Source organism: Lissotriton vulgaris, chromosome 9 (assembly GCF_964263255.1).
Source record: "Lissotriton vulgaris chromosome 9, aLisVul1.2, whole genome shotgun sequence".
Lineage (NCBI taxonomy): Eukaryota > Metazoa > Chordata > Amphibia > Caudata > Salamandridae > Lissotriton > Lissotriton vulgaris.
The window spans coordinates 926,615,832-926,628,633 of NC_141697.1; the positions used below are offsets into that span (position 1 = coordinate 926,615,832).

The 12,802-nt window shown below is 47.3% G+C and overlaps 1 protein-coding gene across 10 annotated transcripts in view; it reads left to right on the plus strand.

Annotated features, from left to right (window-relative positions):
• Positions 1 to 6,473: 6,473 nt before the first annotated feature.
• LOC147692538 (galectin-4-like) overlaps positions 6,474 to 12,802 on the plus strand; it is a 158,687-nt gene continuing 152,358 nt past the window's right edge. For 9 of the 10 annotated variants that reach the window (XM_086938756.1, XM_086938760.1, XM_086938758.1 and 6 more), the window contains exon 1: positions 6,497 to 6,646. In XM_086938756.1, the coding sequence (XP_086794882.1) occupies positions 6,602 to 6,646 (45 nt within the window). In that variant the 5' untranslated portion in view covers positions 6,497 to 6,601. Of the gene's footprint in view, positions 6,647 to 12,802 lie in introns of all 10 variants that reach the window. The other variant, XM_086938757.1, reaches the window with a different exon arrangement.

Here is a 12,802-nt window from a genome sequence, read left to right on the forward strand (position 1 = left end):
GAAAGAGATCAGAGCGCCATCGGCGTACAGATCCGCCATGGTGTCCACCCCCGACCGTGTCCATTGCTCTATCACCGCCTCCGTCATCACGCCTGTGGCTCTGGGAGTACCCAAGAGTGGGAGTGCAGGGGCATACCGCTTCAGCGCCTTTGAGGGAGTAACATTTGCTGGCCACTGTAATGTGTAGCTCTGTCTGGTGTGCTACCTTCGTCAGAGGGTGGAACATCGTGTGTATTTGTGTAGGGGACAGCATATCCGTGTCGGTAGCCGTATCATCCAGATTTCTGCCACTGAGCCAGGCCGCCACCCATGGCAACTGTGCTGCCAGGTAATAGAGCTCCAGGTTGGGTACCGCAAGGCCCCCGGCGTCAGCAGGGGCATATAGTTTTCTCAGCGCTACTCGGGGTCTCCCGCTGTTCCAAATAAGATCCCTGATCATGGTTTCTAACTCCCTGAATATACGGGTCGGGACATAGGTTGGGATGTTGGCATAGTAATATAGCAACCTTGGCAGCACAATCATTTTCACCAGTGTCACTCTGTTGAGCGGGAGAGTCTTCCAAAAGGAGATTTGCGATCGTATGGACGTGATGGCTCGTGTCAGGTTGCCATCCAGTACTTCCGGTGAGGTTCTATAAATGTGTACTCCTAGATATCTAAACGTGGTGGGGTACCAGGCTAGCCTCACATCACCGATCCTAATCTCGGGCTCCGGAGTATCAGGGCCGAACGAATACACCCCTGACTTGGCCCAGTTCACTTTGAGTCCTGACATTGCCTCGAAAGTTCGGAAGATGTCCGACAACCCCAACGGCAGGAGGGTCAGGTCCCTGACGTACAGGAGCAGGTCGTCTGCATAAAGCGAGACTATGTGCGTTCCATCTGCTAACGGGATTCCCCAGTCTGCACCTCTGCCTCTCAGTAATTCTGCGAGGGGCTCCATCGCCAATGAAAAAAGCAAAAGAGATAACGGGCACCCCTGCCTAGTGCCACGTCTGACTTTAATGGCAGCGGACAGCAGCTTGCCCGTGCGAACTCGTACCTAAGGCTTTCTGTACAGTAGACCGACCATCTCCATGTAATCATCGCCTAGATTGAACTTACGCAGTGTTGCCAATAAATAGGGCCACTCCACCGACACGAAGGCTTTTTCCAGATCTAGAACTAAGCATCCCGACCGTGGCCATCGTCGCACCGCATATGCCTGCACCCGAAACAACCTCCTTATGTTTTGTGGGCACAAAGCCATTCTGATCCCTGTGCACAAGGTTGGGTACCAATGGTGCTAATCGTCGGGCCAGTGTTGATGCCAGTATCTTGTAGTCTGTGTTTAAAAGTGCCAGAGGCCGGTACGAGCCGAGACGCACGCCATCTCTGCCCGGCTCGAGGAGAGATACCAGGTTCGCCTCATTTATCATTTGACAATTCCTATATGATAATGTTTGTACTACTAAGTATTCCACAATATTGTTTCTCCTCAAAACAAAGTTTATTAAAAATAATAAAATGATAACAAAGGAAATTTGTGTGGGAAAGATGGTGAACATAATTGAGATATGTCAGGAATTTCAAAAGACTGTAAAGGCTGCTGTCAGTCAGGACCTGTAGAAAAAGGGGATCCTTTGGTCGATTCTGAGCAAGGATTATTCTTCCAGATGTCGATCAATCCTATGGAGTTTAACCAATCCCTCTTGCCCTAGAAGTGCCTTAGATCGCATGCATGCACCAGTGGAAAGGCACATACACATTTATAACTACATTTGTAAATTAAAAATAGAGATGTCATTTTTTTTCAAAGCGGCAGGGCCAAAAGCAATTTGCTACATGGCGCTTAAAAAAAACAATAGAAAAATAGAATGAAGAAAGTGGGGTGGGGGCTAAGCCTGGGCGTAGTTCGCGTAGCCGCACTCCGCGAGCTACGCGAAGATGCACTTGCACTCCGCGAACTACGCATAGCTCCGCGAGCATGCGTAGTAGCTTGCTTGACCCGTTCGCAAGCCATTTTTCGTCTTCTGGAGCGCCGTGGAACTCTGGAACCTGCTCGACACCACATCTACAGACGTCGCCTTCCTCACGGAAACATGGATGAACGCCTCCTCAGCGCCCGACATCGCCGTCGCCATCCCGGACGGATACAAGATCACCCGGAGAGACCGCGTCAACGAGACAGGAGGAGGCATCGCCATCGTCCACAAGAACACCATCCGCATCACGACCAACTCAGACGACACCCTCACAGCCGCTTAACATCTTCACTTCCAGATACACACCGACCCCAAGACCACACTCAGAGGCACCCTCATCTATAGACCCCCAGGACCTCGCACACAATTCAGCGAAGACATCGCAGACTTCATCAGCCCGCACGCCCTCGCCTCCACTGACTACATCCTCCTAGGGGACCTCAACTTCCACCTGGAGAACAACAACGACAACACCACCACCACCCTGCTGGACAACCTCGCCAACCTCGGACTCATGCAATTGGTGAACACCCCAACCCACTATGCCGGACACACGCTTGACCCAGTCTTCTCCTCCAGCAAGTACATCTCCTTCAGCCACTCCACCAGACTCCACTGGACAGACCACAGTTGCATCCACTTCAGCTTCAGAAAGACCACGACTCACCACCACCCGTAACAGGTTCCCCGCAGGAACTGGAACAAGATCACCACCGACCAGCCCACCACTTCACTGAGCCAGAACCCTCCCGTCAGCTCAACTGGATAAGCATCGTGCAGTTCTAAAGATGGCCGGTCCCTCGAGGTCTCGTCACACCCACGGATCTCAGCTGGGCTGATGATGTAGGTAGAGGTCAGAGGTGCCAGGGAAGCCGGGTCTCGTTGTGCTGGTCGGTCGGATTCCGGGGGAAGGACGTGCAGCAAACCGCAGTGTTCTTAGATGGTGCCTGCAGGTGCAGGGTGACTACTCCTTAGTCACAAGGGAGAAGTCTTGAGTTCCTTTCGTAGAAAGTAGTTTCAGGATCCAAAGATGATCTAATTTGGAAGGGTCCCCGCTCCTACCTTTATTTTAAAGAAAGGGGCTGGTACGCGACTAGGTCCTGCCCATGGGTGGGACCAGGAAGGGGGGTGTTTACACCCCTCTCCCCTGCCGGACTTTCCCCAGCTCAGGGGCTGATGTGCCCCTGGAACTGGTTCTAGCCGGCAGATGCATATTGAGCACTGGGGTGCCACTTGCAGTCACCTTCCTGTAAAGCCCTGCCTACCCAGGATACACAAAACCCTGTCTGGGATGGTGCTAGCACCGCCCCTGACAGGAAACCCTTTGTCCAAGCTCTCCTCGCTGGAAGGACTCCCAGCAGCAAGAGGTCAGACTTGTGTCTGTGGTGGCAGCATCCATTTTGTGATGCTGAGGCTTGAGTTAACTTTAACCGGGGTTCACAGTTACATACATGTCGTGTCCCTCTAGAAGGGTGGAATGCTAACCCCGTCGCGAGGGGTTAGTATTCCAATTCGTATGACACCTTACTCAACATGTTTTGATAAAGCGATACCAAAGTTGGCAAATAACCGCGAGGATTATAAGGCACTTAAGAGTATATGGTACGCGTTATCATGGAACAGCTATTAGGACTTGGTTCAGCAAGCTGCAGACAGGCTCAGCTCATGCCAGAGCACCATCTCACATAATTCCAAGCACTCTGCCTTCAGGATTGATAAGGCCTGCCATAGGAGGGACTGATAGGAATACATGTGTCCATTTTAGGGTTAGATATAGGAATACTATATCTAAAGCAAAGGGTGATTACACCACCTTGCCCCAGCTGTGGTGCAGCCAGTTGTCAGATTTAGATGGCCAGCCACGGGTGGCATAATACATGCTGCAGCCCCTGGTAGGCCCTGGGTACACCTATGCCCTGAGTTACAGGGTCTGATAAGGTGGCCCAGTACCAATTAGATATGTACCTTAGGTACATGGAATCCATTTTACAGAGAGAGCAGTAGGCCTGGGGGCCTGGATAGCAGGGTCCCAGGTCAACTAAGTCAGAAAACCAGCAAAACACCAGACAAAAAGTTGGGGGCAACCATAGTCAGGTATCCACCCTCCTACAAACACAACCTCAACATCATCTCCTACGCCGACGACACCCAGCTGATCCTCTCCCTCACCAACGACCCAGGAACCGCCAGAACCAACCTACACGAAGGGATGAAAGACGTAGTCGAGTGGATGAGGAACAGCCGCCTGAAACTGAACTCAGACAAGACGGAAGTCCTCATCCTTGGATCATCACCCTCCGCCTGGGACGACTCCTGGTGGCCCCCTGCCCTGGGCAGCGCACCCAAACCAACGGACCACGCACGCAACCTGGGCTTCATCCTGGACTCCTCCCTCTCGATGACCAGACAAGTCAACGCCGTCTCATCATCATACTTCAACATCCTACGCATGCTCCGAAAGATCTTCCGATGGCTCACCACCGAAACCAGGAAGACGGTCACACAGGCACTCGTCACCAGCCGACTGGACTACGGAAACATCCTCTATACCGGAACCACAGCCAAACTCCAGAAAAGACTCTAACACATCCAGAACGCCTCCGCACGACTCATCTTGGACATCCCCCAACACAGCCACATCTCCGGACACCTGAGAGACCTTCACTGGCTCCCCGTCAGCAAGAGAATCACGTTCCAACTCCTCACCCACGCACACAAGGCCCTCCACGACCTTGGCCCCAGGTACCTCAACAACCGCCTGACCTTCTACACTCCCACCCGCCAGCTACGATCGACCAGCCATGCCCTCGCCGCCGTGCCACGCATCAGAAGATCCACCATGGGAGGAAGATCCTTCTCCTACCTGGCAGCCAAGACTTGGAACTCCCTCCCCATCCACCTCCGCCTGACCCAAGACCACCTCTGCTTCAGGAAGCAACTCAAGACATGGCTGTTCGAGCAGTAGCGGACCCCCCTCCCCCAAGCGCCTTGAGACCCTCTGGGTGAGTAGCGCGCTATACAAATATCCTGATTGATTGATTGATTGATTGCCTGCATGCTCGGGATGTGTAGCGCGCGAAGTTACCCATGAGGTTTGTCCCGCCCGCTCGTGTCCCCTTATTTCCGGTTACTACTAACGTGTTCGCGAGTTATTCTGTGCCAGATTGCAGTTTCTGTGTGTTCGGCAACTCGATCTTACCAACAAGCATCCTCGCGCACGCGAAAATGCTATTGAGCTCGCGAGAACTACGCTACGCAGCAGTTTGCGGAGTATTCGACAACTTCGCGTTCTCCGCGGAGCGCGGAGTTGCCGAAACTCCGCAAACTCCGCGAACGGAGCGTAGTGCTTCGCCCAGGGTTAGGCTAAAATGAAGTGGGCATGGGTCAAACGCAACATGGCGCTGGTTGGGGGAAAGGTAAAAGCAGCACACTAGGGACATGAAACAACAGAGGAAATAGAGTGAAACAATACAGGGGTTGGGGGAAGAAGCATACGAGGAAAAAAGCAACATGGAGCACAGGGAAAAACAAGACAGAACTTGGAGCACATGAGGGAGACAGCAACACAGAGTGCAGGTTTCGAAGGGAGGGAGAGAACTGGAAAACACATGCTCTCTCATGTTTCCTTAATCAAGAAGAATACAAATTGTACTCTAAAAGTGAGCAGCAGAAGAATAGAATCCAGACAGTCAGAGAGATAGTAAAGAGGCTATGCCCCAGAGGACAAGCAAACACAGGATGGACAACCTGGGTACAAGGAAAGCCTTCAAATAAGAAGGAAGCAAACATGACTGACAATAATGCCAACCAATGGTAAGCAATGGACAGGCTGTAAGCCGCTATAAACTCTTTGTAAGCCCACTAATAGTCGTTTGCGATCAGATAGCTGTGCTCTATAGTAAGCTCGACATAGAAGTGATGCAAAGCATTTTGCAGTATCATTTGCACACTCTGACTAGTGAAAGATAACATCTGCGTGCTTACAGGGAAAACATATTCAACTGTTGCATTGATTGGTCCATCAGTGCAAAAGTGATTTTTTGCTCTAGTCGCTGGCTGTAAATGCAGTTTTCATGCCTGTTCAGTGTAACCGGGAGAGCAAAAATGAACTACACTAGAATTACCTGCCGACCCTCTGTTTCTGCTACAACACCTGTGAGGGAGAATGTGACCTGGTGGATTCTACTCCATATTTAGAGTTTTCTACCGGAAGTGAAACATTTTCAGTTCCCTCCAAACTCTACACCAGGCCTCTGTTTTTTGATGGAATATTCCAGACCTGGAAAAGCAGTGTCGCGTGACAGGTGGACTGGGACGGTACCACTGCACTCAGGTGTCACACTTCTTCTGGCTTCTGTTCTTGAAATGTAACGTTTTGAAGCGACCACAGACGAGGCCCGCCCGATCTCGCCTGCTTGTGCCTGGGCGTCATTTGGCAGTTTGGAGAGACTACTGGTGAACTCCCATCATGATGGGACGAATTATAGGTTGTGAGCGGAGGAGCGTCGCGCGCCAGCTGGTACAGGTTTTAGTCTGGACCAACCGGTGCACGCCCCTCTGATGGGACAAGCGCCAGCTGCCAGACGAACCTGCAATCCGCCAGTTCGCCATCACAGGAGCGCAGCCGCTGGGCAGAGATGGAGGGCGCCTTGACACCGGGAAGCCAGCCCATATACAACCCGGTGAGTAACGCTGCCCCGGCGCTATTTATTTTTAAAGCAGATTTAATTTCTAGATGATTAAAACATAAACGTTGCTGTTTTTTTTAATTTTCTTTATATGCAAGTCTGTATAGGATTTATTCTCCTGAAAATTGATATATTATAGGAAAATGGGTGTGTATTTTTTGAGGGAAAGTGTACGTGCTCTATACATTCTTCATATAATTTAAAGGCCGCCTTTATGCTAGCTGAGACGGTGCTTGTATATTCATTTGTTTTGTGGAGATGTTGCTGTGTGTTAGCATAACACCAAAATGAATTTGAGATGCACTAAGGTTTAAAAGTGCGTTGGTGTAGATAAAAAGGCGGAAATCCAGACGAAACCGTGCCTTTCTTTAACCTCACACCTCACCAGGGGCGTAGCTGCCATTGGAGAAGCAGGTGCAGTTGCACCGGGGCCCATGAACCCCAGATTGTTTCTGTATTCCATATTCCAAAGATCATCCAGGCGGCCCATTTCCTTTCTTGCACAAGGGCCCATGACACACTGGCTATGCTACCGCACCTCGAACTTCTGATGGATAAAAGGCTGTTTTATTGCCATGCTGGAATTTTATCAAGGTACAGGAAAACCCTGGCTATCACCCTGGTCTGCATTAGGTGCTGGAAGTAGGTGCTGTAGCACCCCGAAAATAACCATGCTGGAGTTCAGATGATGACTGAGCAACAAAGAAGCCTGTATATATATTTTTTTATTGTCCCATTTCCTGTGAGGTCATACGTCAGGCTATGTCTTCTGACAAATCTGACAAATTTATGCTTATACTTTTAAAGTGGTAATGATTGTTTTTTACTTTTTTTCTCTGACTGGAAAGTGAGAAGATTTTGTAAAGTATGCTGTGCCACAACCTTTCTGGGAGACCAGGGAAAGAGTATAGATAGATCAGTTTTTCTAACAAAAGTGACTGTCACCTGTACAGAAGAAGGACTGCACCTGCTTTTGTGACTTGTGAGGGGGATCCCTAAGGACTGGACCTGCTCTCACTTGTGATCAGTATCAACAAGTGGACTCCAAACGTCATGTGAAACCTGTAATTGAACTATACAGATATTCCAAAATATGTCAGCAGTTAGGAAAGCACAAATGAAACACTTTTTTGTAATTCAGAGGTGAGATGGAAACAAAGATTTTAAAATGATCAAAACAAATTGAGGCACTTGGTGATGTGCAAATAATAAATATTTGTTGAAACTTGATTTCCGCACCTCATTCCTTGTGAGCTAGATAGATTTAATCTGTAAAACTATAGGTCTGTGCGAATTTCAATGAAAAATGTCTTGTCAGTGAATGACAGTTCACTACCACACCATGCTTTAGTGATATATTTGCAACAATGTGCTCCCACATGCACCACCGGCTTCAAGCCACATGCTTACCACATTCCTGCTGAACGGGTATGGCTCATTTGCTACACTTGTGTAACACTTGGATTTTCACAATCCCTATGGCTTCAGTGATTGAACGTTGATGCAAACACTGCCACTCTGAATACTATTCCAGTGCCACTGTTGATCTCTGAATAGATACACCCCCTGCCCCATCAGTGAGATGGCACAAACACAACTCTACGCACAACTTGTCTGCCTGTAAGAGGGACAAAAAACAGAAGCTGATAGGAAGAGCAAAGATGAACTTTTGGCCCACACTTTACTAATGTATTGATCAAAAGAGAGAGATGGTCAAGAGAGAAGATGGGGTGCATCATGCAAGCCCTTTTGGACATCACCCGGCCCACTGGAAGATCTGCATAGGGGGATTTTCAAACATATAAGTGTGCACGGATGAAGGCACTGATCACCATAGCATTGTTTTTTAGAGTTTTATTTAGCACAAACTAGACCTGAGACATCGGGTATCAGAGCACTTTACATGAGCACCAATTTTGTTACAGAAGGATACATTCATTTTTGTTAGGCACGGGGAGATTACGTGATTTGCCCAGACTCACAGGATGTTGAGCGTCTTTGCCAAGACTCAAACCGTGTTCCGCAGCTTCGAGGTCGACCGCTCTAGCCGTAAGGCTATATCCTCTCTTTTATGAGCTTCATTAAAAAAGAAGACCTCTTTCTCAAGATTCTCAGAAGGTAAAGCAAGCGTTCTGACGCATGCACGTGCCAGTGATATGATACGGGCGCCATTTGCTTTAGTGTTTGAATACCTCTACGTTCCTCATCCTTGTCTGAGTCATTACATTTTGAGGAGGTTTCACCTCCCAGACAGATAAAAGAATGCAGGGGAATTCTAAAATGAAGCACCACCCACCCTCCTGAGTGCTATATATCAGTTAGCAGTCATAAAATCCTCTTGTTTTCTTTCTCCTGCCTCCTGATGGGATGATAAGGCAGGACTTTAGAGATATGATTATTCCTGTGTTATTTTGGAAGGGTTATCCTTGCCTGCTGATCTTTCAGGTGATTCCTCCTGCGTCATGGTACTCCAGACCTTACCGCGCAGGTAGCAGTAACAGTACATTATGCAGGGATCTTTTCTTTCTGGCACAGATTTTGAAAATAAGCTCCATCATCTGTTTAAGGAGCGTAAGCATACCTCTTCTTTTAGGAAGCATTCTTCTAAGGCCTCAGGTTCTTCTAGATGGAAATCTTTCAGACAACCTTCGAAAACGCAGAAATATGACTCTTTTACAAAGAATCAAGGCACCCGTCTTCTTCCTTTCAATCTTTCAGAAAGCAGAAGTAGGAATCGGGTGCTACGAATCCACAATACTATTGCAATCCTATCATATGTAGAGTTGGATGGAATTGGCCAACAACCACAGGCCGGCAGTCAAGAAATAACATTTTTCTATTCCTGGAGTCAGATCACAACAGTCACATGGGCTCTCAACATTGTGACATTTTTTATCAGATCGAGTTCCAATCTGTACCTCAACCCTCAGGGACCATACTTACGATCATGTCCATTAATCCATTCACTGGGAAGGTTCTTCTCAAATGAACAGCATCTCTGGTCAAAATGGTGCTATTTGTCCACTTCCTGGACTAGAAAGGGTGTCAGGGCATTTACCCAATCCTCTTTCTGGTGGAGAAAGCTTCAGGGGGTTCAACCTTGTAATAGACTTAAAGAAGTTGAACATCCGATCTATGTACAAGACATCACATTCAAAATGGAAAACTTACAAAGGATAAAGGATTCCATGCAATCATTTTATGATTATGCTGGATCTGATGGATGCCTACCTACATATCCCAATTGCCAAGACTGATTGGAAACCTCTGAGATATGCTCTAGGCAAGCAATATTGGCAATTCAGCTTGGACTGAAGTCAGCTTCTCGACTCTTCACCAAAATTATGGTGCCAGTTGTTGCTCTTGTGCACCTTCTGGGAAATCCGGTCTTCCCTTATCTGGACAACTGGTTATTAAATTCTCCCTCTTAAAAGATCGTGTTTCAGCTTCTAAAAAAGACAAAATTGGTAATCAGCAGTCTGAGTTTTCTACTGAACATTCCAAGTGTCAACTTATCCTCTCACAAGACCCGATTTTCATTGGAGCAAGATTTCGCACCGATTTAGGGAAAAACTTTATTCCCGAAAACAATAATTTCTCGCCCTTGAGGACTGGATGCTTCGCAGATGAAGTGACTCAAGAGATTAAGGTATGCGTTTCTGTCATTTCATCTTATCGCAAGGGTTTTGACAAAGATCTAACAGGAGAAAGCAGATATGATCCTAGTAGTTCCTTTCTGGCATCACCGGTCATGGTGCCGGTGTTTCAGTTAATGTCCAGGGCTCCCACATTGACACTTCCTCTATTTGCCTCTCCCCTCAAGACCTCCCCTCTTCCTCTAAAGCTACGTCTATCGGTTTGGAGGTTGAAAAGATGAATCTATTAAAGATAGATCTTTGGAAATTCTGGTACACACTATTCAGAGCTCTAGGAGACCCTCTGCCATTGAAGCTTATTTTAAGCATTGGACTACAGTTGACAAATGGTGTTTATTGTCCGGCCTTTTAGCACCATCCCGTCCTATTTCTTCTATTTTACAATTCCTGGTGGAGGGCATTATTCTTAATATCTCTATTTCTATACTGCAATCTCAGTGGTTTGCAAATAATGCATTTAGAGAGGTTCAGGCGACCTAGAAAGAAATGCATGCATTCGTATACAGAACCTTTAGGTGTTTCTCTATGTGTAAACCTGTTCTTCAGCTAGTTCACCTTTGGCATCTTCGTACTGTGCTTAAGGCTCTGCCGTTATCTCATCTGAACCTCTACAATCTGCGGCTATGACATTTTTTTCCTTTAAGGTCTACTTTCTGGTAGCAATTACTTCAGCCTGTAGGATTAGCAAACTTACTGCTTTGCTCCGTTGTCTTTACCACCAACTCAGAGTTGGTGGCAATACGTTTGCAAATTGGAAGGGGTCCCCGTGGGACCCCTTCCCCTTTGTGAATCTTAGGGGAAAAAAAATAAGAGCAGGCAGTGGTCCCACGGTCCACTGACTACTCTTAAAAAATAAAAAATGAACGTTTCATTTTTTATTCTTTCCTTAACCCCTTCCCTGCTCATGACGAGCTCAGCTCGTCATGCAGTACACTGGTCGTGTGCTCATGACGAGCTGAGCTCGTCATGAACAATGGGAATCAAGAGAGGTCAGCATCCAGGAGGATTAGCTGTAGCATTCAAGGTGTTAAAGGAAAACGGGTTGCATTTCAACAAAAAACTTTATCCTTCAATAAAACACAAACACAGACATGCTGGTCTGCTGACCTCAGCTGGCCACCATCCCTGTGATGGTTGTGATTCCTAATGGGTCACAAACTCCAATCTACCTTATTAATATTCATGAGGTGGATCGATTTGCGACCCGCTAGGAATCCAAATTATGAAACTAATTGTTACAAACATACAGAATAGCGATTTCCAAATATTGATTCGGATGAAATCGCTATTCCTATTCTATGTACATATGGCCCCACATGTGTTGGGGTGGGGTAACTGAGAAGTGGGTGGGGGAGAGGAAGTGGACGTGGAAAAGCAGCACATCCAGTTTAGGGGGAGAAGCACAAGAGGGTTAGAACACCACAGATGTACACAGGTAAAAGAGAGAAAAACAGAGCAGAGGGTGTGGGAAGAGAAGCATACAGACGAGAGAGGAGCGAGGGAGAGAGGGAAGTATATGGATAAAAGAGAGCGGCATGGAGAAGAAGGGAGGAGATATGCACACAAGGGAGACACCTGGAAAATACATGCACTTTTGGAATACTTAAGAAAAAAGAAAAATTCTGTTACCTAAAGGTGAGCAGTGAAAGGACACAAGTAAAGAGGCTGTGCTCCAGTGGAGGGACACACACAAAATGGTAAGCCATTGAATAAGAAGCAAGCCCATGAGAGTGACAAGAAAGCCAATCAATGGTAAACAAGTGGTAGGTTTTAAGCCCACTGGAAAATCTTGGTCAGCTGGCAATAGGTATTTTACAACCAGACAGCTCACGCTGTCCATAGGCTAGACCTTAACATGATTTTGAAATTGTAGAGATTTGAGGAAGTAGCAAGGTATCAGGCTCAATTATTATGGTAAGATTATTTACTAACTGAGAAGGGACTGGGAATGCCCTATCATGGCAGACCATGGGGTGGGAGTTCCAACAGCACATAGATGATTTTAGTAACTAGTATCTCAGATTTAGAAGGATCGTGTTTTAGACCAATATTACTTATCTATCACCACACTGGATTTCTATGCCACTAGTTATCAGCTTTATAATAACTAGGGTGCTGATACTGGGTCAGATTCTTCACATACTGAGGTACACACATCTCATGCCAAAGTACAACTATTTATGATCAGCCTCAGAGTCAAATCCCCAGACCAGAAAACCTAAGCAATGGCATCATAATGACCAGACACAGCCATCATATGCACAAGCACATTCATAAACACAGAGGCACAGCCTCCATTGCCAGGCAACAACCATCATCTCCACAGGCACAGCCATCATATGTCCAAATGCAGTCGTCATGTGTGAAGCTGTAACCAGCAAATGCCTCAACACAACCAGCACATGTCCAGGCACAGCACCAAATATACAGGCACAGGTTCCTGTCAATATTAGTCCATCAAAACCCTACACAAGGTTTCAAATGTCCAGGCATG